General features: G+C 53.7%; 6 protein-coding genes across 6 annotated transcripts; 1 reads left to right on the forward strand and 5 right to left on the reverse strand.

The window, feature by feature from the left end:
* Positions 1 to 113: 113 nt before the first annotated feature.
* BDZ83DRAFT_651977 (peptidase) lies at positions 114 to 2,997 on the forward strand (the record flags this gene model as incomplete). Its single annotated transcript, XM_060510493.1, has 2 exons — positions 114 to 1,680; positions 1,739 to 2,997. The coding sequence occupies 2 exons, from the start codon at positions 114 to 116 to the stop codon at positions 2,995 to 2,997; spliced, it is 2,826 nt and encodes a 941-aa protein (XP_060364696.1).
* Positions 2,998 to 3,065: 68 nt separating this feature from the next.
* On the reverse strand, positions 3,066 to 5,329 carry BDZ83DRAFT_699793 (uncharacterized protein). Its single transcript, XM_060511418.1, has one exon. The coding sequence runs from the start codon at positions 4,888 to 4,890 to the stop codon at positions 3,385 to 3,387; it is 1,506 nt and encodes a 501-aa protein (XP_060364697.1). The 5' UTR covers positions 4,891 to 5,329; the 3' UTR covers positions 3,066 to 3,384.
* A 1,532-nt stretch (positions 5,330 to 6,861) lies between these two features.
* On the reverse strand, positions 6,862 to 8,424 carry BDZ83DRAFT_329158 (uncharacterized protein). Its single transcript, XM_060502406.1, has 3 exons — positions 7,923 to 8,424; positions 7,166 to 7,823; positions 6,862 to 7,111 (listed from the first exon to the last, which is right to left on the reverse strand). The coding sequence occupies exons 1-2, from the start codon at positions 8,149 to 8,151 to the stop codon at positions 7,231 to 7,233; spliced, it is 822 nt and encodes a 273-aa protein (XP_060364698.1). The 5' UTR covers positions 8,152 to 8,424; the 3' UTR covers positions 6,862 to 7,111; positions 7,166 to 7,230.
* Positions 8,425 to 9,005: 581 nt separating this feature from the next.
* On the reverse strand, positions 9,006 to 10,876 carry BDZ83DRAFT_622092 (major facilitator superfamily domain-containing protein). The gene has a single exon (XM_060508308.1). The coding sequence runs from the start codon at positions 10,721 to 10,723 to the stop codon at positions 9,203 to 9,205; it is 1,521 nt and encodes a 506-aa protein (XP_060364699.1). The 5' UTR covers positions 10,724 to 10,876; the 3' UTR covers positions 9,006 to 9,202.
* Positions 10,877 to 12,117: 1,241 nt separating this feature from the next.
* BDZ83DRAFT_622097 (uncharacterized protein) lies at positions 12,118 to 14,473 on the reverse strand. Its single transcript, XM_060508309.1, has 4 exons — positions 14,097 to 14,473; positions 13,088 to 13,890; positions 12,846 to 13,033; positions 12,118 to 12,796 (listed from the first exon to the last, which is right to left on the reverse strand). The coding sequence occupies exons 1-4, from the start codon at positions 14,134 to 14,136 to the stop codon at positions 12,427 to 12,429; spliced, it is 1,401 nt and encodes a 466-aa protein (XP_060364700.1). The 5' UTR covers positions 14,137 to 14,473; the 3' UTR covers positions 12,118 to 12,426.
* Positions 14,474 to 15,903: 1,430 nt separating this feature from the next.
* Positions 15,904 to 17,642, reverse strand: BDZ83DRAFT_578112 (myo-inositol-1-phosphate synthase; the record flags this gene model as incomplete). Its single annotated transcript, XM_060505088.1, has 2 exons — positions 15,904 to 16,816; positions 16,903 to 17,642. The coding sequence occupies 2 exons, from the start codon at positions 17,640 to 17,642 to the stop codon at positions 15,904 to 15,906; spliced, it is 1,653 nt and encodes a 550-aa protein (XP_060364701.1).
* Positions 17,643 to 22,725: the final 5,083 nt, after the last annotated feature.

Genomic DNA, 22,725 nt, shown 5'->3' on the forward strand with positions numbered 1-22,725 from the left:
TGTTAAATTCACAGCATAGTCGCACAATGGATACGATTCGGGGCACGTTGGGCTTTAGAGTCTATCTTAGACTTGTCTGTTCGAAGAGAAGTTGCCCAATCGCCTAGTTGGCGATGCGTCTCATTGCCCAATTCGCCGCGGCAGCGGCTTGCTGTCTTGCTGTAGCCACCTCTCAACCAGTGCCGAAGACGTATTTTGTCGAGTTGTCCACGGATTCCACGGCCGAAGGGCTCAGCATCAGTCCGCGTGATCTCGCCAGCAAGGCAGCCGAAGCGTCTATTCCGCTGCGAGTGCGATATGAGTACACCGACAAGAGTGTCTTTTATGGCGCATCGGTCTCTCTCGACAACGACTCGGATACTGAAAAGTTGCGAGCCCTCCCGGGCGTCGAGAATGTTGTTCCCGTTCAGAGCGTGGCGCACCCTCATCGCCCAAGCAGCAACGTGAAGAGGTCCCCTTACAGCGGCAAGGTTAGTGGAAAACACGCCACCCGCAACCATGAAGGCAGCAGAGACCAGTCTAAATCTTTGCTCTCTCGGAGGGTGGACGTCGACTGGAATAGTCCTCACGCCATGACGGGCGTCGACCGCGTTCACGCAAAGGGCGTGCTCGGCGAGGGGGTACGCGTCGCCGTCATCGACACGGGAATCGACTACCTTCACCCCGCCCTCGGAGGATGCTTCGGAAAAGGCTGCAAGGTCGAGTTCGGCTACGACTTTGTCGGCGACAACTACGGGTTCGGCAACTCCACTCCGAACCCGGGCCCGGACCCGAGACCGGGCTGCTTTGACAGCTTCCACGGCACCCATGTCGCCGGCATTATCGGTATGGAAGTTTCCTCAAACGCCTCCATGTTTCCCGGTCTCGTTGGCGTCGCTCCCAGAGCGACGCTAGGCATGTACCGCGTCTTTGGGTGCGATGGGAGTGCGTCGGACGATGCTATCGTTGCGGCTATGCAGAGGGCCGTGGAGGAGGGTGCTCACGTTGTGAGTATTTCGATTGGGGAATTTGGGACCTGGTCGGGCTATCCTAGGTCGATTCTCCCTGCTGCGGTGGCCGCGCTGAGGGCAAAAGGTGTAGCTGTTGTCGCTGCTGCTGGCAATTCTGGCACGCAAGGCATGTTTTCCATCAACTTGCCGGGCGGAGCGGATGACGGGCTCGGTGTTGCGTCTGTGGAGAACGCAAAGTTTCCAACGTACCCGGTCCGTGACTCGAACGGTGCCGAGTTCCGCTACGGAGCGTTGTATCCCTTTCCGAAGGGTGAGTATCCCGTTGCTTGGGCCGGGAGAAACACGTCCACGTACAAGTTTGGCTGCTCGGCTTCCGACTACCCGCCAGCCAGTAGCCTCTCAGGGCCGATCTCCGATTACATTGTCGCCGTCAAGAGAGGGCCTTCGTGTTCACCGACGCAGGTCCAAACATATGCCTCTGCGGCAAACTTCACTCGTGTAATTACGTACCCGGATCCCACCATTGATGATGTCTTCATTGAAGGCCACGCTGTGCCAACGCCGTCTCTTACTTCGGATGGATACGTCTACTCTATGGGCAGCGTTGTCGACGAGACACTCTCGAACGCGGCCAAGAGCACCGGACAGTACAAATTGCTTGTTGAGTCTCAAACGCCTCTTTTGGTGGATCAACTCGGCGGTGGATCCCCAAATAACTTTAGCAGCCTCGGTACGTCTGCCTATCACTGCGCCAGCTTTTCTTGATGTATTGACTGACAGTGACCTAGGACCCAACGCCGACTTCGCGTTCAAGCCCCAGATAGCCGCCCCAGGCGGAGCGGTCCTAGCCACGTTCCCGCTCATGGAGAACAGCGGCGGTTTCGGCATCATCAGCGGCACGTCCATGGCAACGCCTTACATCTCTGGTGTATATGCTCTGATCAAGTCACAGAATCCCAAACTGTCCGTTGAAGAGATCTTTGAGCTGATGCAAACCACTGCAAAGCAAGTCAACATGGCAGACTATGATTTGATGGCGCCTGCAATTCAACAAGGCGCGGGTCTGGTCCAGGCTCACAAAGCCGTGTTCCCGGGAACATTGGTATCTCCAGGGGAGTTCAAGTTGGTTGATATTGAAGAGGCTACTTTGACCATCGACAATCCGTCGGATACCGATGTCACATACAGCTTATCAAACGTGCCTGCTGCCGGCGCCGCACCATTCTCGGAAGGCTCCAGCCGTACCGCACAGGTTGGCTACATCTCTTCGTCCTTCTCGGCCAAGATCGACCTCGCGAGCGGGAGCCAAATCACCGTCCCAGCCGGCGGCTCCGCCAACGTCAAGTTCTCAATCACACCCCCATCATCCCCAGACGCCAGCCTCGTCCCGCTCTTCTCCGGCTTCATTGGCATCTCCTCCTCCACCAACGAAACTTTCACGATCCCGTATATGGGCCCAGCATACAACTATAGCAGCACACCCGTCGTCGGTACGAAGAACATCACCGCGGAGCAACGCGTCAACGCCCTGATGCCAACGCGCGATCCCCTCTCGGCCCCGCAGGTCTTTGCCAACGGCGATAAAGCCGACATTGGCAACTACCGCGCCTTTTCGTTCCAGTACCCGGACTACCCGGTCGCGCTCTTCACCTCGCTGCAGCCGGTGCGCAAGTTCCGCTTCGACATTGTGCGCGCGAGCACGAATTTCACGCCGACATGGTACGGCTTCGATCCTAGCGTTAAGTTCGATAACCTCACAGAGACGACCATGACGGAGAACGGCACGGTTGCGGGCGTAAACATCCTTGGGTCCAATATGATTCAGAATGGGTGGCTGCCGCAGACGAGTTACCAGGCTGGATGGTCGTATAGTATTCTTGATGCTACGGCTACGACAGGCTTGGGGTTGAAGAAGGGGTCGTACCGTATTTTGCTTCAGTGGCTCAAGTTTTACAAGGACGAAGAGGATCCCGCGTCGTGGGATAGCTGGATGAGTGGTGTTGTTGATGTTCTGGAGGACGTTTTTGAGCCGACTACCCCGTCGTAGAATTTGGGTATCCAGACGTAATTACACATTAATGCCATCCATAATTTCTATACGCTGACATCTGACATGGATCGAATCTTGTAAATTCACCATGGTCCAGCTGAGTCTCAATATGCTTGGGGAATATTAGCAGCTCCGGTACGTTCAGAATTCTCAGGGCTTCGGTTTAGACCCAGCTGCTGAGACTCCGTCCGAAGTCGTAGAAGACGGAAGACGGCATTCTCGAGAGATATGGCTGCGTTTTGTGCAATGACACAGCCGTACAATGAGGGATCTCAACGTAGAAGAAAGTCACTTAAAAGAACGACTTATCAAAGGCATTACAAACAAACACAAAGGCTGTGCAGAAGAGCAACCAGCCAGAAACCCAAGCCTAGCCTACCCACCTTATTCATATTCTGACCACTTCAGCAACAACTGCCATATCATCATCCACGTATTCGAACTATTAGACTGAGCCATGCCAGCCTGCATCTGATTCCGAAAAGCTGCGCTCGTCGCGCCCTCCTCCGTCGCATGCCATCCAAGTTGGCTATTGCCATGCTCGTACCCATCTGTCGTGCCAGACACCACCTTTATGCCCTCAATGCCTTGGTACGTAACGCTCATGAAGCCTGCATGCATGGCATTTGCAAACTGCATGTCCTGCATCTGGCGAAGCGCCTGGACCTGCAGCACAGTCTGCACCCAAACCCCGTGCCGCACCCTCGAAAACTCGATCAGCGCCTCCGCGTTGCACGCCTCGCACGCCTCGATCCACTTTTGCCGCATGCGCGGGGAGTACAGGCAACACAACCTCTTCTCGACGACGAGGTCGTTGTTGAATTCCATTTTTATACTAGGAGGAGGGGCCGAGCTCTCTTGACAGAAGGTGATGAAGCACTCGGAGCAGATAGTGCAGTCGTCCCAGCCGTACCAGCGTCGGTTATCGACGAGGTTCTCCTTGGCGCATTGCGGGACGCCGGCGAACTTGCGCACGAAGACGGAGTAGCGGGACCACACGCCGGTCTCGACGGCTTCTGCGTTGCGGTTCATGTGTTCGACCCATCGTGGGGCGGAGGACCGCTCGAAGCTGCAGAAGTAGGTCCCTCCTGCTTCTTCGCTCTGGGATTTCTCGTAGAATCGGTCGAGTCCGAACGGGGTGATGAAGGCTGCGTGGCATGGGTCACAGATCCTATAGCCGTCGCAGTCGCCGCCGTTCAAAGTGTACCACGTGCCGTTGATGATACCCCGTTCGGTACACGGTGGACAGGAGAGGATTACCTCCAGAGCACGGTGCAGAACGTTTATGTCCTGAAAGTCCTTGGCATCCGTGAGGGCGACCTCAACAGGCAAGCTGTTCATGCTGCATGTGATGGGCGTAGGCTCCGTCGTTGTATAGCCTAATGCGGCGTCCATCCAGTCTAACCCTGTGTGACTCGGCACATATGGAATAGATTCAAAGTCCTTGTCTAGTGTCGTCAGAGCCACATGTTTCTCGTAGCACTTTTCACACATCTTGAAATCCGGATGCTGGTCGCCGCGCAGTCGCATCCAGCGTCTGGAGGAGGGCGATACGGGCCCCTTGTCGCATTCAGGAAGAGCAATGTGCTTCGCTGCTGCTTCTACCCATGAGTTCCAGCCGTCCACTCCTGATTTTGAAAGTTTGACTATGGATCGATTCATGAAGGGGAGACAGATGTCGCAGGCCCAGACAGCATCAGATGCTTGAGGTGAGTCGTGCGGAACAAATTTGTCACGGAACGATGTTGCCAGCACGACATCTTGATAACAAGCCTCACAAGATACGAAACCATCGAGTCTGTCGTCAAGCGGTTTGAACCATTTGATTCCTACTGACCCATCAGCACCCGAGACGCCCTTGCAGTCCAGGACATCGAGTCGAGCGGTCATGAAATCCCGCAGAGGAGTGATGTCTCTGCGCTTGAGACACTCTGGTAGCAGAAGTCTGGTGATGCGGGGAGCATTGAACCGACAACGTCCTTCCGGTTGCCTGGTGCGTATGAAAGATTCTTCCAGGTGTGTTCGTGCAAGGCACCTCTCGTGGCAGTGTGTGCAGACGAGGAAGTTTGGGATGTCTGGTATATGATACCAGTCCGTTTCATACTTGACCTCTCGGTCTGCTGGGCATTCCCAGACGGTTGTGTTGGGCTCCCCATCTTCGGTGACACGGGGAACAGCTCTTTTGTAGTCGTGGAAGTCAACATCGTCAGGCGCCGGAGGCTTACTCTGTGACGAAGTCGCTTCGCGAATGCTGACAGTGCTGAGGATTGTAGAAATTTGATCGACTGAACTGGCTGCCGGTACTTCCTCGTGAGAAACATAAGCGACCTTCTCGGCAATGTGGGGTTGAGAAGGTGGGCAGTCAGCGGTATTGACTTCTACCACCGAGGTCGCAGGATGAATAGCGCCTGCTGTAGTTCTTCCTGGCTTTTGTGTAGCTTCAGTTGGGCGAGAGGTCCCTTTCTGGACATGTTGAATATGCTGCTGATGCTCAGGATTTTGCTGCAGTATTATCACAGGCGGTATGTGAGTTGCTGGTGAAGCTGCAGATGCAGTGTATTGCTGAACGGCAAAATTGGGATTGTCATTCCCATAGATCACAGCGTTGGGTGTCGGCATGCCAAATGTATCATCTTTCCCGGGGTTTTGTGGGATATGAGCCAGGCGATGAGGAGATGAATCATTTTGAGTCTGTTGACTATACTGATCTCGTTGTTGTGGCAGCACAGCTGGACTATGAGATGGTAGAGGGTAGGCCTGTTCCTGAGAAGGGGGCGGGTGATAGTAGGGAGACTGTGCTGGTGGAGTTGCCAAGTTTTCTATTGGGCTCGGATGCTGGTAGTAAGATTGCTGAGTTTGATGGTATTGAGCGCCGGGAAGATGAACGGGAGATGGAGACGATGGTGAAGGGTTGTACGGCGGGTTGTGGTTCTGAGCGTACTGGACCTGAGGGTTGTAGGTAGGCTGTGAAGGTGTCACGCCCTGCGAGACGAATTGGGTGAACTTGGCTCTAGCTTTGCTCTTGAGTCCATGGTAAGACTTGACAACTTTGTCACTGTCCGAAAACAATGAGGTCGCCTGTTGCAGAGCACTTGATAGACTAGGACTCTGGGACGATGATGGTCCTTGATTAGGGTGCGTGTACGTTGCTGAGGGTGAGTACGGCTGGGTGTAGGGAGGCTGGCCATTCGAATAAGAGTTCTGAGGAATTGGCTCAGGTCGGCTTACGGAGCTTGGTTGATGATAATTGTGACTGTTGGGGGGGCTCTGATGGTAAGAAGGAGCGCCGTATGTGGGCTGGTAAGTTTGTTGAGGATGTTGACCGCCATATCGAGGACTTTGCACCGTCTGAGGTTGTTGGAATTGCCCTTGCGAATAGTCATGGGGAGGAGAAATTGCTGGCATCGTTGTTTCTGGGCGTGGCGGAATCGGCGGTGATGGATTTCCAGCTTGACCTGGCGGAGGTGGAAAGTATGGTTGTCTGCTGTAATCCGTGTTTGTCTTTCGTTGCTCAATATCACGACTTGGGGACGATGTCGTGTTCAGCATTCAAGAATAGATATGAGAGGGCAATCTGGGTATTTTGATATTCTTGGCTGTCTGAAACCGTTACGCTAAACATCGACGAGCCCCGACTCCAACAATGCCTATCGACAAGTCTGCCCCTCTCAAGCTCGAATCGATCGATCAAATATCTCGAATGCGTGACCGCTATGTTCAGCCGCAGAAGGCTCGGCATGAAGTTGCGCCGTCCAGGGCGGTTTCGGAGTGAAGCTGAAAAGGGACTGCAGCACACGACACCAATTAAATGTGTCACACAAAGCCATCGCATTACTAGCGCGAATGCAAAACCTGGAGTTCGCGCAACCATGGAGATTGAGAGATGGGAAGCTCAGAGACATTTCATTTCTGTGTTGAGAAGTCTGCCTTATGATCCAGATTGTCAAACTCAAGAAAACGCCTACCGGTCATTACGCTTGTCATGTGACTCTTCAACCTTCGCTTCTTAATCTCATCACCATGTACGAAGAAATTTACTGAAGCTGCCGCGACCTCTTCGGATTCCTATACTGGTCGCGTAGTTGACCAAGAGTAGATGGTGTCCATACATCTATCCTACACGTTAACGACGATATCCCCGAAAGTAAGAGACGACATACCTCACCTTTGAATCTCAAATTTTAGTTGCAAATAGTCACGACTTCCGCCAGCTTAACTAAACTCCACGTTTCATTTACGTACGACCGAATCACCCGACATCTCAAACCTCATCTCACTTGGTTTCGAACCCTCGGCTCCAAAGCGTCGAGTACTCTCAACAAATAGTTCACTCGATGGCTCGGATACGTCTCTCTTGTAGACATGTATCTCGTTTCCATCGTTCGCAGTGATGATCGCGCCTAATTCTTCCCCTCCCCTCTTCTTATTGTTCCCCCACCGCCGCAAGAACAGAAATCCCGCTAATCCTACTACAAAGAGCGTCCCAACGAATGTCGCTCCGACCGCAATACCAGCCACTGCGCCAGTCGATAGCTCATCACGGTCCAGCTCTGATGTGCTCGTTGCGCTCGGCGTTGTCGTCGGTGATGCAACGGATGTCCATAATGTCGAAGATGATGGTGAGGCCGACGACGAGACTGATGACGCGGCGCTGCGGGTGATGTTGAAATAGTGGGACGCAACACCTGCACCAATGACGCCAACAGGCAGAGAGGGCTGCAAGTGCAGATAGTACACGTTACTCAGATCCGGGCTATGCCAGGACGGAAAGCTATCGAAGGTGACGTTCCACGCCCAGCCTAAGGGCGTGTGAGATTCGCCTACTGTGAATCAATCAGGTAAGTAAAATGTTTTGACTTCGAAAGCCGTAGAGCAAGTAGGATCTGCGTTGGGCTCACTGCTTTTACACTAAATTGACTCACCAAACAAAATGGTAGCGACCTCATCCTCGGGTAACGTTTGAACGAGGTATAAGTCAATGGAAGTGTCGTCAGTCTCCCATTGGAGGTCTACTATCTCGCCCAACGTATACTGGGAGTTGTCTCGGAAGTCTCCGGCGGGACCGGAGCCCGGTGGTTGGTAGAAGGTGGACCCCGTACAGTCCCGAAAGAGGAGGCTCAGAAGAGGAAGAAGGATAGAGGCGATCCGCATTGTGAAAAGAGTTTTTGATTCCGACGCTCAATAGGCTCAGTAAGTAGACGTAGAGAAAAAGAGAGCAAGGGAAAGAGTTTGAAAGAGCAGACAGAACGAATAGTAGAACGGCCCAAGCACAAGCAGCATGACTACTAAATAGTTGAATTGTTCTCGAAGGAGAGAAAAGGGACATGGGTTAAACGCGGCAGGCGGCTTGCACGATCAGGCTGACGAGAGTCGAGCCAAGGATTTTGCCGCGCTTCAAGCATATAAATCACACAACCACTTCCAACAGCATCGTTCCACCAAGCTGCGAGAACCCGCTTGAGTCTCCAACGCCCAATAACATGTCAAAGATCGACGACCCTGGAATAAGGTAGCAGGGCTAGCAAGCACGTCGGCGGCAACGATATAGCCTGAAACTCCATTCCCGGCTCGCAGTAGCAAGCTCTAATGTCGTCCGCCGAAATAAACGAAAAGAGGGAAAGACTGGGAGCTGGTATGAAGCCCGAGGCCCCTGCATCACGCATGGCCTGCACCACGGATTCATTGGTCCTTACGTCGGAGTCTTTTCTTCCTCCACTTGCGTCTGTAATCTCAAGAGGGTTTTGGTTCGAGAATGAAGCAGCTTGACAAGCAAATTTGAAAGCAGTGAGGAATCTCCAGAACGAGAGAGCCGTCATTTTAGCTTTTTCTACCTGACCTGAAAGGCAAGCTGATGGGCGCATGGAGTTTGCATCTGACTTCATAGTGTTTGAAACGATTCTGTTTATTCTAAGAACGTAGGTAAATAAGGATGTAGGTTGGCGTGAGGTAGGCGTACGTGTGCTGCGAGGGAGAGCTACGCGTTTGCGAATATCTCTGTACGTTATTACCCCGTAGTAGTGCATACCAGCATTTACGTATCTCTTTGAGTTGAACCTGTAACGAAGGCTAAGGTAGTTTAAGATACCTTGGAGAAATCTACGAATTATTATACTCTGCTCTGGAGGCTATGTAAGTGAGTATGAGAAAAAAACATACAGGCTCAAACTTCCAAACTCCCACTCCTTCTACCATAAACCCATCATTACCGCCTATGCACTTCCTCCTCCTCCTCAGCAGCAACCTCATCCCCATCAATCCAAATCTCATGCCCATCTCCCTCCCAAACAGCCCAGCTCGCCATCACCCCCAACACTGCAACACCAGCCAAACCCCACCACACAGCACCCACAACCCCTCCCTCGAGCCCCCGTCCATAAAGCCACCCGCACAACACGGGCCCAATCGTCCTCGCCGCACTACTAACACTCTGCCCGAGCCCGTGAATCGTCCCCAACACAGACGGGTGCGGCGTACAGTTATTAATCAAAATCGTCTGCCCCGGCAGCGCAAACGTCCGCCCCAGAACCTGGAAGAGCAATACCCCAACAATAGCGAACCAAATCGCCGGTCCGCCCTTCGGCCCCGGCGGCGGCGCGGCGTCGGTGGTGGGCACGACGGCGAGGTACGGAACCAAAAAATACGTCACCGGGAAGAAATACAGAAACAGGCGCCAGGCTTTCACGGTGCCCAGGTGCGCCGAAAGGCGCGGGTACACGAGGAGCTGGAGGCTGATGCCGATGACGCCGAGGATGGCCATGGCCATGCCGACGGACTGCGGGGGCATGCCGAGCCCGCCGGAGAAGCGGAAGGGGAGGTGCGGGGGGGAGGCGGAGGTCGGGGTCGAGAGGAAGACGAACCAGAGGGCGTTGAAGGTGCCGACGTGGAAGGCGAGGAAGAAGTGCGCGGAGAAGGTCATGAGGACGTTGCGGGTGAAGATGCGGCGGAAGGGGAGGCGGTGGCGGTACCGGGGGCGGGGTTTCTGTTTTGCTGGCGCGGATTCTGGGGAGAGTTCGACGTCGACGTCGGTTGTGCTTGCGGAACTGGAGTGGAGGGGCGTGTAGGCCGCGTCTGCGTTGCTGTTCAACCCCCTTCGTTGACGAGCAACGATTCGACGGACGAGGGAGGCGATGCTTGCTCCTACGCGGGACCCGAGGTCTGGGCCTTCTTCGCGGAGGGCGTCGTGGGTCTCCTCGAGGCAGAGCCAGACGGACAGGGCAGCGCAGGAGAGGAAGATCGCGCTGAGCAGGTTTGGCGTCGCATAGGGATATTTCCGGAAAAAAGCAACATCACCGAACAAGGAAGGGTAGCTCCCCGCCGGATCGGAGAGGATGCCCCCCAGGATGGGCCCGATGATGACGCCAATGTTGAAGGTCATGGGCAGCAGAATAAAGGCGCGAGCTTGGAACTTCTTCTCGCGGACGATTTCGCTAATCATTGTCCGCAGGACGCCGACGTTGCCATTTGTCGCGCCGCCTAGACAGCGGAAGAAGAGGGCCTGCGCAAAGGACTGGGAGAAGCCGAAGCCGATGCAGGAGAAGCAGGTGCCGAGGAGGCCGATCATGAGGACCGTCTTGCGGCCGAAGCGCTTCGAGTCTGCGAGGCGGCCCCAAATCATGGCTGTGATGAACTGTGCTGCTGTGAAGGAGGCGTGGAGGATGCCGGCCTGGCTTGAGATTACTGAGTCGGGCAGCGTTGGGTCGAACCATTTGAGTTGGTAGAACATGTAGGACTGAGGACGGTGTCAGCGGGTGGGAAGTTACTCTCAAGAGACAAGACCCCGTTTTATACTGAAGTGTGAGTGTGAATAATTGGAGGTAAAATGTTGTGAGACTTTGCGCTTGAGGTACTACAATAGTAAAAAGATACACACCTGGAGAGAAGTCTGAACAAGAGGCTCACTTAACCTCGTCATCGTAATCACGAATAACTGCTGCTTCTTTGGCAGATCGCGCCAGGCCACGGGCGGTGGCTTCTCAGGCTTCTTGACAAGAGGCAGCGGCGGAGGCTTGGGGGGCGCATTTGAGAGCGGTGCATCGGCAGCCTCGACCGTGCCGTCGGTTTGGCCCAGCATCATCGGCGTGTCCTCATCCGCATCGGAGTCTGAGTCTGAGTACTCCCCTCTTTCGGTGTCGGCATCCTCATCATGGTACTGGAGCACCAGCTCGTCCTCCGTGCGCCGCGGCGGCATTGTGTGGGGGCTCCGGTGCCGATGTTATGGTTTTGGAGTTACACTCCACCGTTGAAGAATGAGAGGGAACGATTGAGGGTGTATCTTTTTGGCCGCTACGAGTGAGTATATGTGTGTCTACGTTCAGAGATGTAGCAATGTAAATCTCGTATGTTCTACAAGTTTATGGATGCTTGCGAGGCACACCGAAAGAAGAGCTGAGTACACAACCTATCCGGCCAAAGACGAGTGGAGGAAAGAATGCTGACAATAGGTTGTCCAAGAGATGAAGTTGGAAAAGGCTGGGCCCAGAGTACAAAAGATCAAATAGACGTCGGGGAAACTCCGCCCAGGCCGGCACGGGATCGAGCCGTGCGGCAACAGGCGAGCGCCAAAAAACGAAACGGAAGCAAGTTGCCGCCACTTATCCTCACAAGGGCAAGCATGTAACAAGAGTCAGCCGCTACCGCTCAAAGCTCTTGTTCGGCGCGCCAATTGATACACAGACTTTGTAAGGTCTTGGCACCTGGGTCGCGTGTCAGTAATGGTTGCGGCTGAGGTACTTGGTTGACCGCTTCACGCGGGTACGTCACAACGGTGAAAAGTCGTAACTTGGCCGAGCTCTCAACGGCCGATCCCGGCGCCGGGGGACCGGGGCGTACCCGCAATTTCTTTTTCCAAGACCGAACCGTTGATGTTGAACGGCGCGCCGGATCCCGTGCGTTAGAGTTACCGTTGCGGAGCTTCTTGGCGTTTCTCCCTCCGGCCAGGCCTGATTGAGAACTTCTATCCAGTTCAAGAGCAAGCGGGATCTGAATCTCTTACCACTCTATAGCAAAGCCAACAAGCGAGGCTCGATGGAAAAAGAACTTTGACATCTTCAACGATTGACCCACCGCCGGTCAAACGATGGATGTCGCAATCTGCCGATTCGGTGCCGAAGACCATCACGCCGTCCGGTCTCGCTCAGCACTACGACTAGCAACCGCAGTTTTAGTGCAAAGCTACTCTTGTTGGCCATTTCAATATCTTTGGGACAAGAAAGCGATCGTTCATCGAATCATGCATCTTTTGGTATGAAACTCGATGTGTGAAATACATTAAATATACAGCTAAATCATAGCATTGAAGCGGAGGGCCATCCGCAAGGATTGCTACCCAGCATTCATTTTCCATTCACTTTCGTTTCCCCATCCCGCGCAACGCCAAAAATGCAGACAATGTTGATAACAAAGTCGGAGTGATACCGAGCTAATGGTTTACACCATCTCGCGCGGTTGGTGCGCAGAACCCAAGTCGTTGTTCCGGTAATCGCGGCTACCGCTCCTCTCTTTCGTCGGCTGCGTGGGATCCGCCACCATGCTTGTCAGACCGACACTTTGGTTCTGATGAGAAGGCGGTTGGTAGGCAGGAGGAGCGGCACCGGTGTATGCGTAACCGCCTTGCGGAGGTGCTTGTCTCCAAGGTTCCGGGTTGTACCCGCCCGTTGCTTGGTTGCCGAACTTAGCGGGCAGCCGGCCGCGGACCCACTTGCCTCCGAAGGTGAAGAACAGAGAGACCAGAAGCATGAGGATGATGAATGCAGCGAGGAAGTAATTGAATCGGCGGTTCAAGGCAAATGAGAAGCCCCTGCACATATTAGCACAGTGTTAGGATTGTTGAAGGATGTTATACGTACAAGAATGCGTTGAAGGTGCCAAGAGCAATCGTGATGCGACCGAGCCATTGGTGAACAACCTTGTATGGCGTGTCCCGCTGCGTCTTCTTGTATTTTTGGTGATGCAGAAAGCCAATGGCGAATTGACCCAAGAGGAAGCCAACCACGATGAAGCCGATGATCTGATGTGCTGACTTGAAACCACGAGACTATTGTCCACATTAGCATCGACACCTCTTCGACCCAAGCTCACGGAGACTTACACGTGAGTACCAGAAGCTGGTCAGAACACCGAGCACGAAACCAATGAGAACGATAACCAGAGCAACACCTTGGTTGAGGGCGTGCCACCTAACCATGTTTCCAAAGCGAAGGAGGATGGCGCCGAAAGGAATGAGGAAGACCAAGGAGCCCACCATCAGAACCGCATGGAAGATGGACTTGTAGTCTCTCCGGCCATCGTTGGCGGAGACTTGCGTGGTGCCCTCATTGACGGAACTGTCCTTGAGCACGGGCGCGTCGCCGGGGCCAACTGTGCGCTTCATGTTGAGTGTGAAGCGGCCAAACTCCTCGTGGAACTTGACAGACGTGTCCTGCTTATTCGAGAAGAAGCTTCCTTTGGGCCCAACAGCATAGATGGCCTTTTGGTTCTCGTTTGAGACATCGATCCATCCTCCCACCCAGCTCCTGCAGTGGGCAGTGCATCGCGCACTGAAGTACATGGAATTGTTGAACACACCCGTCCCGGCAAGAACGTCCCACTGCATATTGTTGTAGTATGTCGGCTCGTAGTTTCCATAAGCTATGCGAGGTGAGAAGGTGACGTTGTTGCCCGTTTCGTCGCGATAGATCATGAAGATCAAGCTACCGGCCATTTGATCCTGGCCGATGCCAATGGCGGCCCATGTGCGGTCGATGGGGGCCCGCATCGTGAAGAAGATGTCCTCGCCGCTGTTTTCGGGGACGGTGAAGCCAAAGGCGACATTGTTTTCCGGGGCGACAAAGGTCGATTGGCCGAGATCATCGTCTTTTGAGCTTTGTGCAAACGAACATGTCGCAAACGCGGCTACGAGAAGAAGTCCATGTCAGTGTGGGGTTCCTGCTAGATTGACGAGGATGGCGATGAATTGTCCAGGGTGTCTAATCAATGTGTATGTCTGTGCCTCTGGAAGAAGGAATCTGTTGGATTGAAGCTGAAGGATGACGCCAACCCTCGTCGCCGGACTGGGTCGCCAATGGAGAAACGCGCAAATAAGCAGCCGGGACACTAACCTGCAGCAAGGGCAGCGCGCCCAAGTGTAGAAAACAACATCGTCGTAAGTCTGTTTGTGGTCGTGGCGGCCGTGGCGCCTGTCGATGATGCGAAAACAGTCGTGAGTGAGGTTCGACGTGATGTATCAACTGGAAGGAGGGAAGAGAGAAAGGAAAAGAAAAGGTTGCGAGAAATAATAGCGTCGTCGCCAAAGGGGTAATAGAGGGAGAAACCAGGAAACGCAGATTAAGTGCTGGTTTGGGCGAAGGCAGGCTGTCTGAAAGGCAAAATAAGGTACTTGGCAGACGACACACGCGCCTGCGTCAGAATGGCCCGTCTTGGCAAATGAAGATGTATCTTTTTTCCTTCACTCCACAGGTATTTAGGTGTGTCCCTTCCATTTCCATGAGGTAGGTCTTTCCCACCTTCTTTAGAGAAAGACAGAGGAAGGTAAGGTACCTTCCGGAGGGATGAGTAAGGTTGCCCGCTGTCTGTTCCCCGGTTCCCTTCCATCTTCCCGCCCGCCGGCCTCCCACCTCGTACTTTTTCTTCCTCTCCCTCTTTCTTTCTCTCTCTCTGCTTCTCCGTGTGCCTTCTGCCCACCCAAAGTAGCCGTCTCACCCACCTACTTACAGTTCTATTGCTACTTTATGCTTGATTAAAGCTGGGCAATTTCATCACCAGCAACACCCCGGCAACCATTTGGCAGATCAGGCACAGCGGAGCACCCAGCATCAACTAGGGCCGTCGCGAGTGGTCGCCATTTGGTCCCTCCACAGGCCTCCAGGGGCAGCTAACAAGGCCACCTCCTGCCTCTGATCCAATCCCGTCACGTCTTTTACAGAAAGTACGGAGTCCCCTTTGTTCCCCTGCCGCTGCACCGTTACGTCTTACTCGGGGTTAGAATTTAGCTTTGGGGATGTCCCCGCGCCCCATCTGGTCTCCCAGGCCTTCACCATTGGACAGCATGCAATTGCGCCTCTGTTTACCGACACCGAACGCCTCGCAGAATTCCCACCAAGTTTCCCCCCTTTTTTCTGTCGTCTATCGACATTCGTCATTCTCCCTCGCTTGACTGCGGAGAAAATAACGAACAGAAGACAGTGCGATTGGCAGATGGATGCGAATATCGGAATGTCATTCCACCCCCCTGGCTCGAAACATTCTCCAGAATCTCCAGAATCTCCAAATATTTTCTTCTCCAGCCACCAGGGCCCTGGCCTAGGTCCGTCCTTTCTCGCCTGTCACTGAAAAGAGGCCCGCGCAGTTGACATGTTGACTGATATTGTCCGACGCTCCCAAGATAACGAGCGACGTGTCTGGGCCACAGCCATTGAGAGCAATTCCAATGCACTGATTGGCCATCGTCCCATCTACTTGAATCCTGTACGGTTAACAGCCTCGTCTTTTCCCTCCACGACCAATCAACACCCAGCTTGACACAACCTTCAGATGCAAACTCATCTCGATTCTTGATAGCAACAGCACAGGTCCATGCTTCCAGCAAGCTTAAGCTTTTCGCTTTCGAGAACGGCACTTCCAAGGTTCAAGTTATGAGAGCTTGCGTGGCTGCTTCCCAAATAGCTTCACGATACGAGATGCTTAAACTCTGGCATGTGGGACGCTTACGGCATTGCGGTAAAGACTGACTGTATTTTCTGTGATAATATAGGCACTATCTCAAATCTTCGACGCAACTTTCAGTGATCGGACGAGGTAATTGTATGATTATCAACCTCCAAAATTGGAAAAAGCAAAGCAACGAGTCAAAGGAGGGCCACGTGGCATGGCAAAGAATGGAATATTCATCCGCAGTCCGGCGACGCATCAAAACAGCTTGTGTTCGAGCGTCATCTCAGACTCGGGCTCCAGACCGACGCAAGCGCGGAAGATGTTAGTTAGCGCGGCACGCTGCTTGCTCAACGCGTTGATGACGGGGGTTCCCGGCGGGGTCAGCGGCGCCTTGAGCATGTAGCTCAAGATGCTCAGCACGCTGTGGAAGCCCTTGAAGTCCTTGGTCGCAACGCCATCCGACGAAGAAGCCTTCCACTGGATGCGCGTCATCATTTCGGCTACGAGCACGAGGTCGATGATGAGCGGCGATGCCAGCAGCGAGTCTTCGCACACGTTGAAGAGCGAGATGGTCTGGTGACCGCCCATGAAGATCTCGGCGTAGTATTCGTCGAGAGCGCGCTTGTTGTCGCCCACGGCCGGCATGTACTTGATGACGACGGTGTGGTCAGGATGCTCGCCCTCCTTGTACAACACCGTATTGGCCTCGACCATATCGTCCACCACGTTGGACTTGCTAATCTCCTTGGACCGGAACTGCTTGTGCGAGCTGAGGTTCTTGCCGTCGTTGTTGCCCAGGTGGTTGTAGCTCGCAATGGAAGTCAGCTTGATACCTGCGTTGATGAGAAAGTCGACGAGTGCCGACTTCATCTTGGTCTGACCCGACTTGAAGTCGTCGCCGCCAATGAAGGACCCGTACTTCTCGGCCAGCTCGATGGCGCCGGGGACGAAGGTGTTCTGCGGGGAGCCGTTAATGAAGGGAACACCCTCAAGCGTGCAGGCGACGGAGAAGACGGTCGAGGGCGAGACCTCCTCGTGGCCCTCCTCAATGGCCTTGAGCAAGTTATCGGCGGTGTCGTTGACACCCGGGATGATGTCGGCATATCGCTCCGTGTTTGCGGTCCACTGCACAATGACCTTGTCGAGGCCGTTGGCTTCCTTGAAGTCGCTATTCTCACAGTCAGCACCAACACCAGCAGCAGCAGCAGCAGCAACCAACAGTGCCACTTGACAGCCCGCAGAGAAATTTCTTACCGAATATCCTTGCGAATCTGCTCAACGTGCGCCATGGAGGCCTTGCTTCCGGGGATCAAATTATCGGCCCTGTCCTCCTGGTTGGCAGCGATGAAGTCAGGGTAGTAGATACTGGGAAGCGGAACCATCTCAGCCATCTCCTTCTTAACCTGCATCTTCAACGTCGGCTCCAGCACCTGGGCGCGGTCCATGGCGTCGGCCAAGCTCATCTTGCTGATATCCCAACCGCCAATGGCCAGGTCGTTGGGGTGGACCATGGGAAGCAGGTCGTGGAAGGGGATATTGACGTCCTTTGCAGTCTCGGCGTCGGTGCCCAGCTTGACGGTGGACCCCATGATGACGGAGCCGTAGTAGTTTGCGGCGCGGGGCCCCTCGCGGGTATCCCACTCGAGGCCGCGGCGGTTGGCGAGGATGCCGGCGGTGACGGTGGTGCCGTTATTGCCGCCCCAGCCGACGAGCATCATGCCGACCTTGGGGACCTTGCGGTCCGTCTTGAACTCGTAGAGCGTGGTGGTGGGCTTGGCGACGTACTTGCCGGTGGCGGCGTCCCGGGTGACCTTTGTGGTGCGGTAGGTGTACTTTGAGAGGATCTCGTCGTCGTTGTAGACGACGTTGGGGGAGTCGACGGTGAAGAGCTCGCGGTCGTGCTGGGGGTGGGAGTTAGTAGTCACGGCACCGTTGCCGTTGGTTGGTCCATCTCCGTGCGCGGAGCCCGAGTCTGCCTCTGCATGGGGAGCCATGATTTTGATAGAGAGAGCAGGAGTTGGGTTTCAGTGTTCAGGCAGTAATTTTGTTTGTTCTCGTTGAAGAGAAGGACCTTTAGAGATCAAAGGCCGAGTCCGCTGAAGCCCCGGGGGCGGCTGAGCAGCGGGCTCCTGCGTACGGGTGATGGACCCTAGACATTGTAGTTAGCAAATGTTTCGTGGAAGTGGTTTATGAGATTTTAACGTGAACAGTGAGATTTGATGTTGAGTGGTTGAGTGAGTGAGGCTATACTTACGAGTTGAGGAGGTTGGAAAACGTCTTGACGACGGGGGTGACCGCGACTCGTAAGCGCGATCAGACGATTGGTGAGGGTTTTGGTGTAGGTGGTGGTTTTTGGTTGAAAGGCTTTGGGATCCTGGTGAGATTATCTCTGTTTTTGGTTATGGGATGAAGAGAGAAAGAAGAAGAGAAGAGACGGAGTTCGGGAGACGTGGGTAAGGTACGGTAGCTATATAGCTCGGTAGGCTGCGGGAGATACAAGATGGTTCGTCTAAAGCTACCTGCGGTGCTTAGATTAGGCCAAGGAGCTATCCGGGACGCCGGCGGAAGGATGAGGAATGGGGGCCGCCTGGCGCTACGTCGTCCGTTGTTGGGAGGGGCGGTGAGACGGGCGGACGGACGGGGTTGAACAATGACAGGCCACCTAGGGGCGGCTCTGGTGGAGCTATCTGTGGGTGACAGGAGCACCTCAGCCTTTGGTTAAATGGTTACGGGAACGGCGCGTTTTTTTTTCGGGTTGGAGAGGGATTACGTTGGGTAGGTCTGCATGGATGAGCCGTCTTGGGATGCGGGATAAAGCGCAGGATACCTTATGGTGTGAGATAAACGGCTCGCCTGGCGCGGGATAACGTAGACAGATGAACAGGCAAATCAACTGGTGTGATGTTTGTGAGAGGCTGTACGAGGCCAAGTTGTCTGTGATGCAGATAAGCTCTACAGAAGGTTATGCATTAGGCTTATCTTGTCTCTATCTCTTTCTCTATCTGTCCTTCTGTGTTCCTGTGTTGCCTGTGTACACATCCGATGAACCGCATGGCGCGTGGTCTCTTTTTTGTCGTAGGTTTTCACATGCCATGCCGCTTTGGTACACCCGGGATACAACTTTATGACGAGGTAAGACTGTCCAAGTGAACCATGGGGAGGAGCCTCACAAGCTTTGTGTCACCCGGAATGAAAGTCCAAACCACATTCATTCTACTACCTGGATCTTTTAACGGTATCGTTCCGCGCAAAAAGCTATCCATAAAGGTGTCCAAAAGCTGCGTCGTCACCCAGGAACCCGACCTAGTGGGATGGCGGGGCACTCAGTTGTCTCCTCCCAGCTGCCCCTCCCCCTCCCTCCACCGCCCCCAATTGTTCTGATGTGGACAGTAGGCACGCGCAAGCGAGGGGCGCCTGAACCGGCTACCGAAGGAGGGATGGAGGGGCCTCAACACCCATCGACCACCCCTCGCCCGCGTTCCAATTGGCTCCGAGTCCGTGCCACAAGCGTTATTTCCCCCGGCGACCTCGGAGCGGATTCTTCGGCTGAATGCGGGGCCCCGTTATGGGAGGTTGGAGGACTCCTGGAGAACCATGGTATCTGAGCTGGTTATTTCCTGAAAGCTCACAATACTTTTGGGTTCACCAGTCCGCATTTTCTCAACAAAGAGGTAACTATCCAACAGTTACAGCAGTGAGACGTAATCCAGCCGCGTATCGATGAACCCACCCGTTCGACATCCGCTTCTCCCCTGCCTTCAGTCTGCCCATCACAGAGTACCAGACATCCCGCCGATGGCCCCCTCGCTACCACCCTCCATCTCGGCTAGTCATCCGCTGGGCTGATTGCTGTTCGCGTGTGTCCCACTATTCATCTTCAACCGCATGAATCCCGCATGAGTGTGCCTGCAGGAAGCGCCAGGGTTTCGAGAAGAGCTGTACGGATACACGCCAGCTACCCTACCACAGGACACCATACACCTACGCTAACGGGCTTCACTTGCGCGTATAGCGTGTTTTCCGTGTAAGGATATTCCAGCAAATAGTAACATTCCCTCGCACTTCAACCTCCCGAACCACGAGTACCCATCTCGGCCGAGGGACGTAGGCGGGAAGGAGTGTTCTTGACCGCTACTGTTGGGATTTATCCTTGCCAGTGTGATTGTCCCTGATTGGGTTCGTTAGTGAGATTACACAATTCCATGCGTGCTTCTCTCGGGGTTTGCGCTGTGGGTGTCTTAAGACATCTGTCTAGACTCTAGACAGCCAGATAGACAGATGTAGCTGGGAGCGAGAAGTAGCCGAAAACATCCGCGTCTTCCGAGCAATCTATAACTAGGCAGTTACATTGTGGCTTTCTAGTAATAGACTAACAGAACTGTCGTTGAATTACCCTTCTTGGCGAGCTGGCACGGAGTGTCGGCGTAGGTCATCTTGCCGTTCCGTCCCTGCCGGGATCCCCTTTCACAGGATGGAACGTCAAAAGGGAACCGCCGAAACCGCGATTTTGCGGCTTGCGGGACCTCGGCCCGATCAGGCTCCTCTTCAACACCTACTGTAGTACATATTGACTTGCTGTTAGTATCCGTAGATAATCATCATCTTGTTTCGCGAGGGCATCAGCGGCAAATGCGATCTTGCTCAACTCCTTCCTTTGACCAGATTGAATGAATATGTTATACGGACAGCGTGAGCTTAGAGACTTTGAGCCTGGAACCCTCGATCCTCGACGTGTTTGGCTGGGCGACCTGGGATGACAGAGTCGAGTATACGCGGGATACCGCGCTTGGATAGGGATGTCTGATATTCTATGATCATGGCCAGGCAGCCATGGATCTCATAGCATAGGCATGTCGAGAACTTCCTGTACAGGCCAACGTAAATGTGGGCAATATTCTTGGAAGAACGCAGCGAGGCTGTTTCCCTTACAGCAATGATCTCACCCGACCTACCCATTCAAATAGAGATACTATATAAACTACCTCATCAGTCTTTTGATACTGCATGATCAACGAAAGTTGAAACCGTTACTTGGAATCTTGCCTCAGAATGAGAGGGGCGACAATGAGTACGAAGTGGTTTCTCAGCCCAGAAGGATAGATGAATAGCTACATCTGCCATAACCAACTTTGAACGCATAAAACGTACAGAATAGCTGCCCTCTTTGGCATGCTCTTAGCGCGTCATCAGCAGAGGCCTGCAACTTTCTCTCGGTAAAACAGAAACAGACCAAGCCCGGTGAGGCCGACTTTGGTACAAACCACTAGACATTTAGAATCCCCAAAACTGGACAAACAAACCATGGTGATTGTCCATCCTAGCACTCTGAGAGTGACGGCAAGCAACCCTGGTACAAGTCGCGAGCAATGGAAAAAAGGGTTCCTAAACTGTAGCTTACCTACGTCTTTCGTCATGATTCTTCTAAAGCCAAAGCCGTTAGCCAAGAAGCTCAGCATACCTTACTTCAACCACAATGGATGAAGGCGGGAGAATGCAGATAGCCCGAAGGACCTCGTCCTCCAAAGGAAAACTTTATCATACGCATGCGGCTCTTGTCCTACTTGAATCGTAATACCATGCACCGCAAACGCATCCTCGAAATCCGTTCGTCACGAAAGGCAAAGAAACTAAAACTCTCCGAGATCTCCGCCGGGGTACAGAATCAACCCGATAAGCCTGGCCATATTCTCCGCAGAAAACAACTCAAACCATCAGAGCTTTTCTTTTTTTTCCCCCTCCTTCCCCCATATTCCTTATCCCACCCACCGGGCCCGGGGCCCCGGACCACAAACAATGTGCGGAAGCCGAGTGGGGGGTTCTCAGCGGCGGACCCGTATTTCCGAATCCGGAAAAGAAAGAGAATTGGGGCTGGCAGAAATCCCATCTCGAGTGTCTCTCAAACTTCCATGAAACATTGCACGCCATCCGCTCTTCTGTAGGAAATTTCGCAGACATTCCAAATCCGCGCAGATGAACTGGATAGGTAGAAGAAGGGAAAAAAGACCCAAGGAGATGGAACCGAACCTCGGAACTCCGAGGTAATTCCCACCATTCTGGGTCATTCTGGATTTCGGAAACTCTCAATCTACACACCCACAGGAACGGGACACATGCCACCCCAACGCCGCGCGGCATTCAACAGGAAGTCAAAAGGGAAGAATAATAAGAGGGTAGCCGCCGCTCCTGCTATGCCCGGCATTCCCGCTGACGTATACCACACCATCTCCAGTGGGAGAAAAACTTTCTTCACTTCACGCCCCCAACCACCATCTCTATGTTCTAGAATTAAGTGAGGCTTTCTGGAGTTTTTATCCGTGCTCGCGCCCGGAGGACCGGAGGGTGAGTGGGTTCAAGAAGGGGGTGTTTCTAGAACCTTGGTCACCTTACGAACTATTGGTTCAGTCCATTGAAGGCGCCAGTAATACTTATGATGAATCAAATGTATTCAGAGATATTTCCCATTCATACCTGGACCCATAGTCAAGACCTGAAAGATGGCACTTCGTATCCGAATAACGGATCTTTCTCAACCACTTGCGAAACGATGAAAACGTGGCCAGCCATTAGAAAAGAATCTCCTTCGATGTGAGAAGGGTGCGTCTAGGAGAAAAGAACAGCATACCTCCCAATAGTGATGACGCCAGCCCAGGCACCGCCCAGGCACGCCGCATCAAAGAGTTCAGACGAAAGTATGTGGAAAGTGGGAGGGCCGCCGGGTTCGCCGAGTCGACTCACGCTCTTTTACACGCATCTTACACATCCGAACCTCACATTGGCCACCGGGCAAACACAACGCTGAGAAGGACTGAATAATTCTCGAACCGGAAGCAACTTCCATTGTGGGAGACGAAATCCCCGGGTCACAATATGCTCTAGAGGCCAGTTGAATCACAATCTCCATAGGTCCCTGGGGGGATGAGTAGTAAGTAGGTTCATTCTAGAGAGTGTGGCGTTGCGTAAGCCAGGCCACCACCCAGCAGGATCTACGTGGGTAAAACTCGGCCTCGTGCAGGCGCTTCCGCGGGAGTGTTGCAGATCCTCCCACTTCCGCCCGTTTTGCTCCACCCCGTAGCTGGC

The sequence above is a fragment of the Colletotrichum acutatum genome, assembly GCF_030867785.1.
Source record: "Colletotrichum acutatum strain CBS 112980 chromosome Unknown BDZ83scaffold_49, whole genome shotgun sequence".
Classification (NCBI taxonomy): domain Eukaryota; kingdom Fungi; phylum Ascomycota; class Sordariomycetes; order Glomerellales; family Glomerellaceae; genus Colletotrichum; species Colletotrichum acutatum.

Bases quoted from the DNA above. Each gene is read 5' to 3' on its own strand.
- BDZ83DRAFT_622092 (XM_060508308.1), bottom strand. From the start codon at position 10,723: ATGTTCTACCAACTCAAATGGTTCGACCCAACGCTGCCCGACTCAGTA.
- BDZ83DRAFT_622097 (XM_060508309.1), bottom strand. From the start codon at position 14,136: ATGTTGTTTTCTACACTTGGGCGCGCTGCCCTTGCTGCAG. The intron at 13,891-14,096 runs GTTAGTGTCCCG...TTCTTCTCGTAG, and splicing joins GCGCGCTGCCCTTGCTGCAG to CCGCGTTTGCGACATGTTCG. The intron at 12,797-12,845 runs GTACGTATAACA...TAATATGTGCAG, and splicing joins GGCACCTTCAACGCATTCTT to GGGCTTCTCATTTGCCTTGA.
- BDZ83DRAFT_699793 (XM_060511418.1), bottom strand. From the start codon at position 4,890: ATGACCGCTCGACTCGATGTCCTGGACTGCAAGGGCGTCTCGGGTGCT.
- BDZ83DRAFT_329158 (XM_060502406.1), bottom strand. From the start codon at position 8,151: ATGCGGATCGCCTCTATCCTTCTTCCTCTTCTGAGCCTCCTCTTTCGG. The intron at 7,824-7,922 runs GTGAGTCAATTT...ATTGATTCACAG, and splicing joins GGTCGCTACCATTTTGTTTG to TAGGCGAATCTCACACGCCC.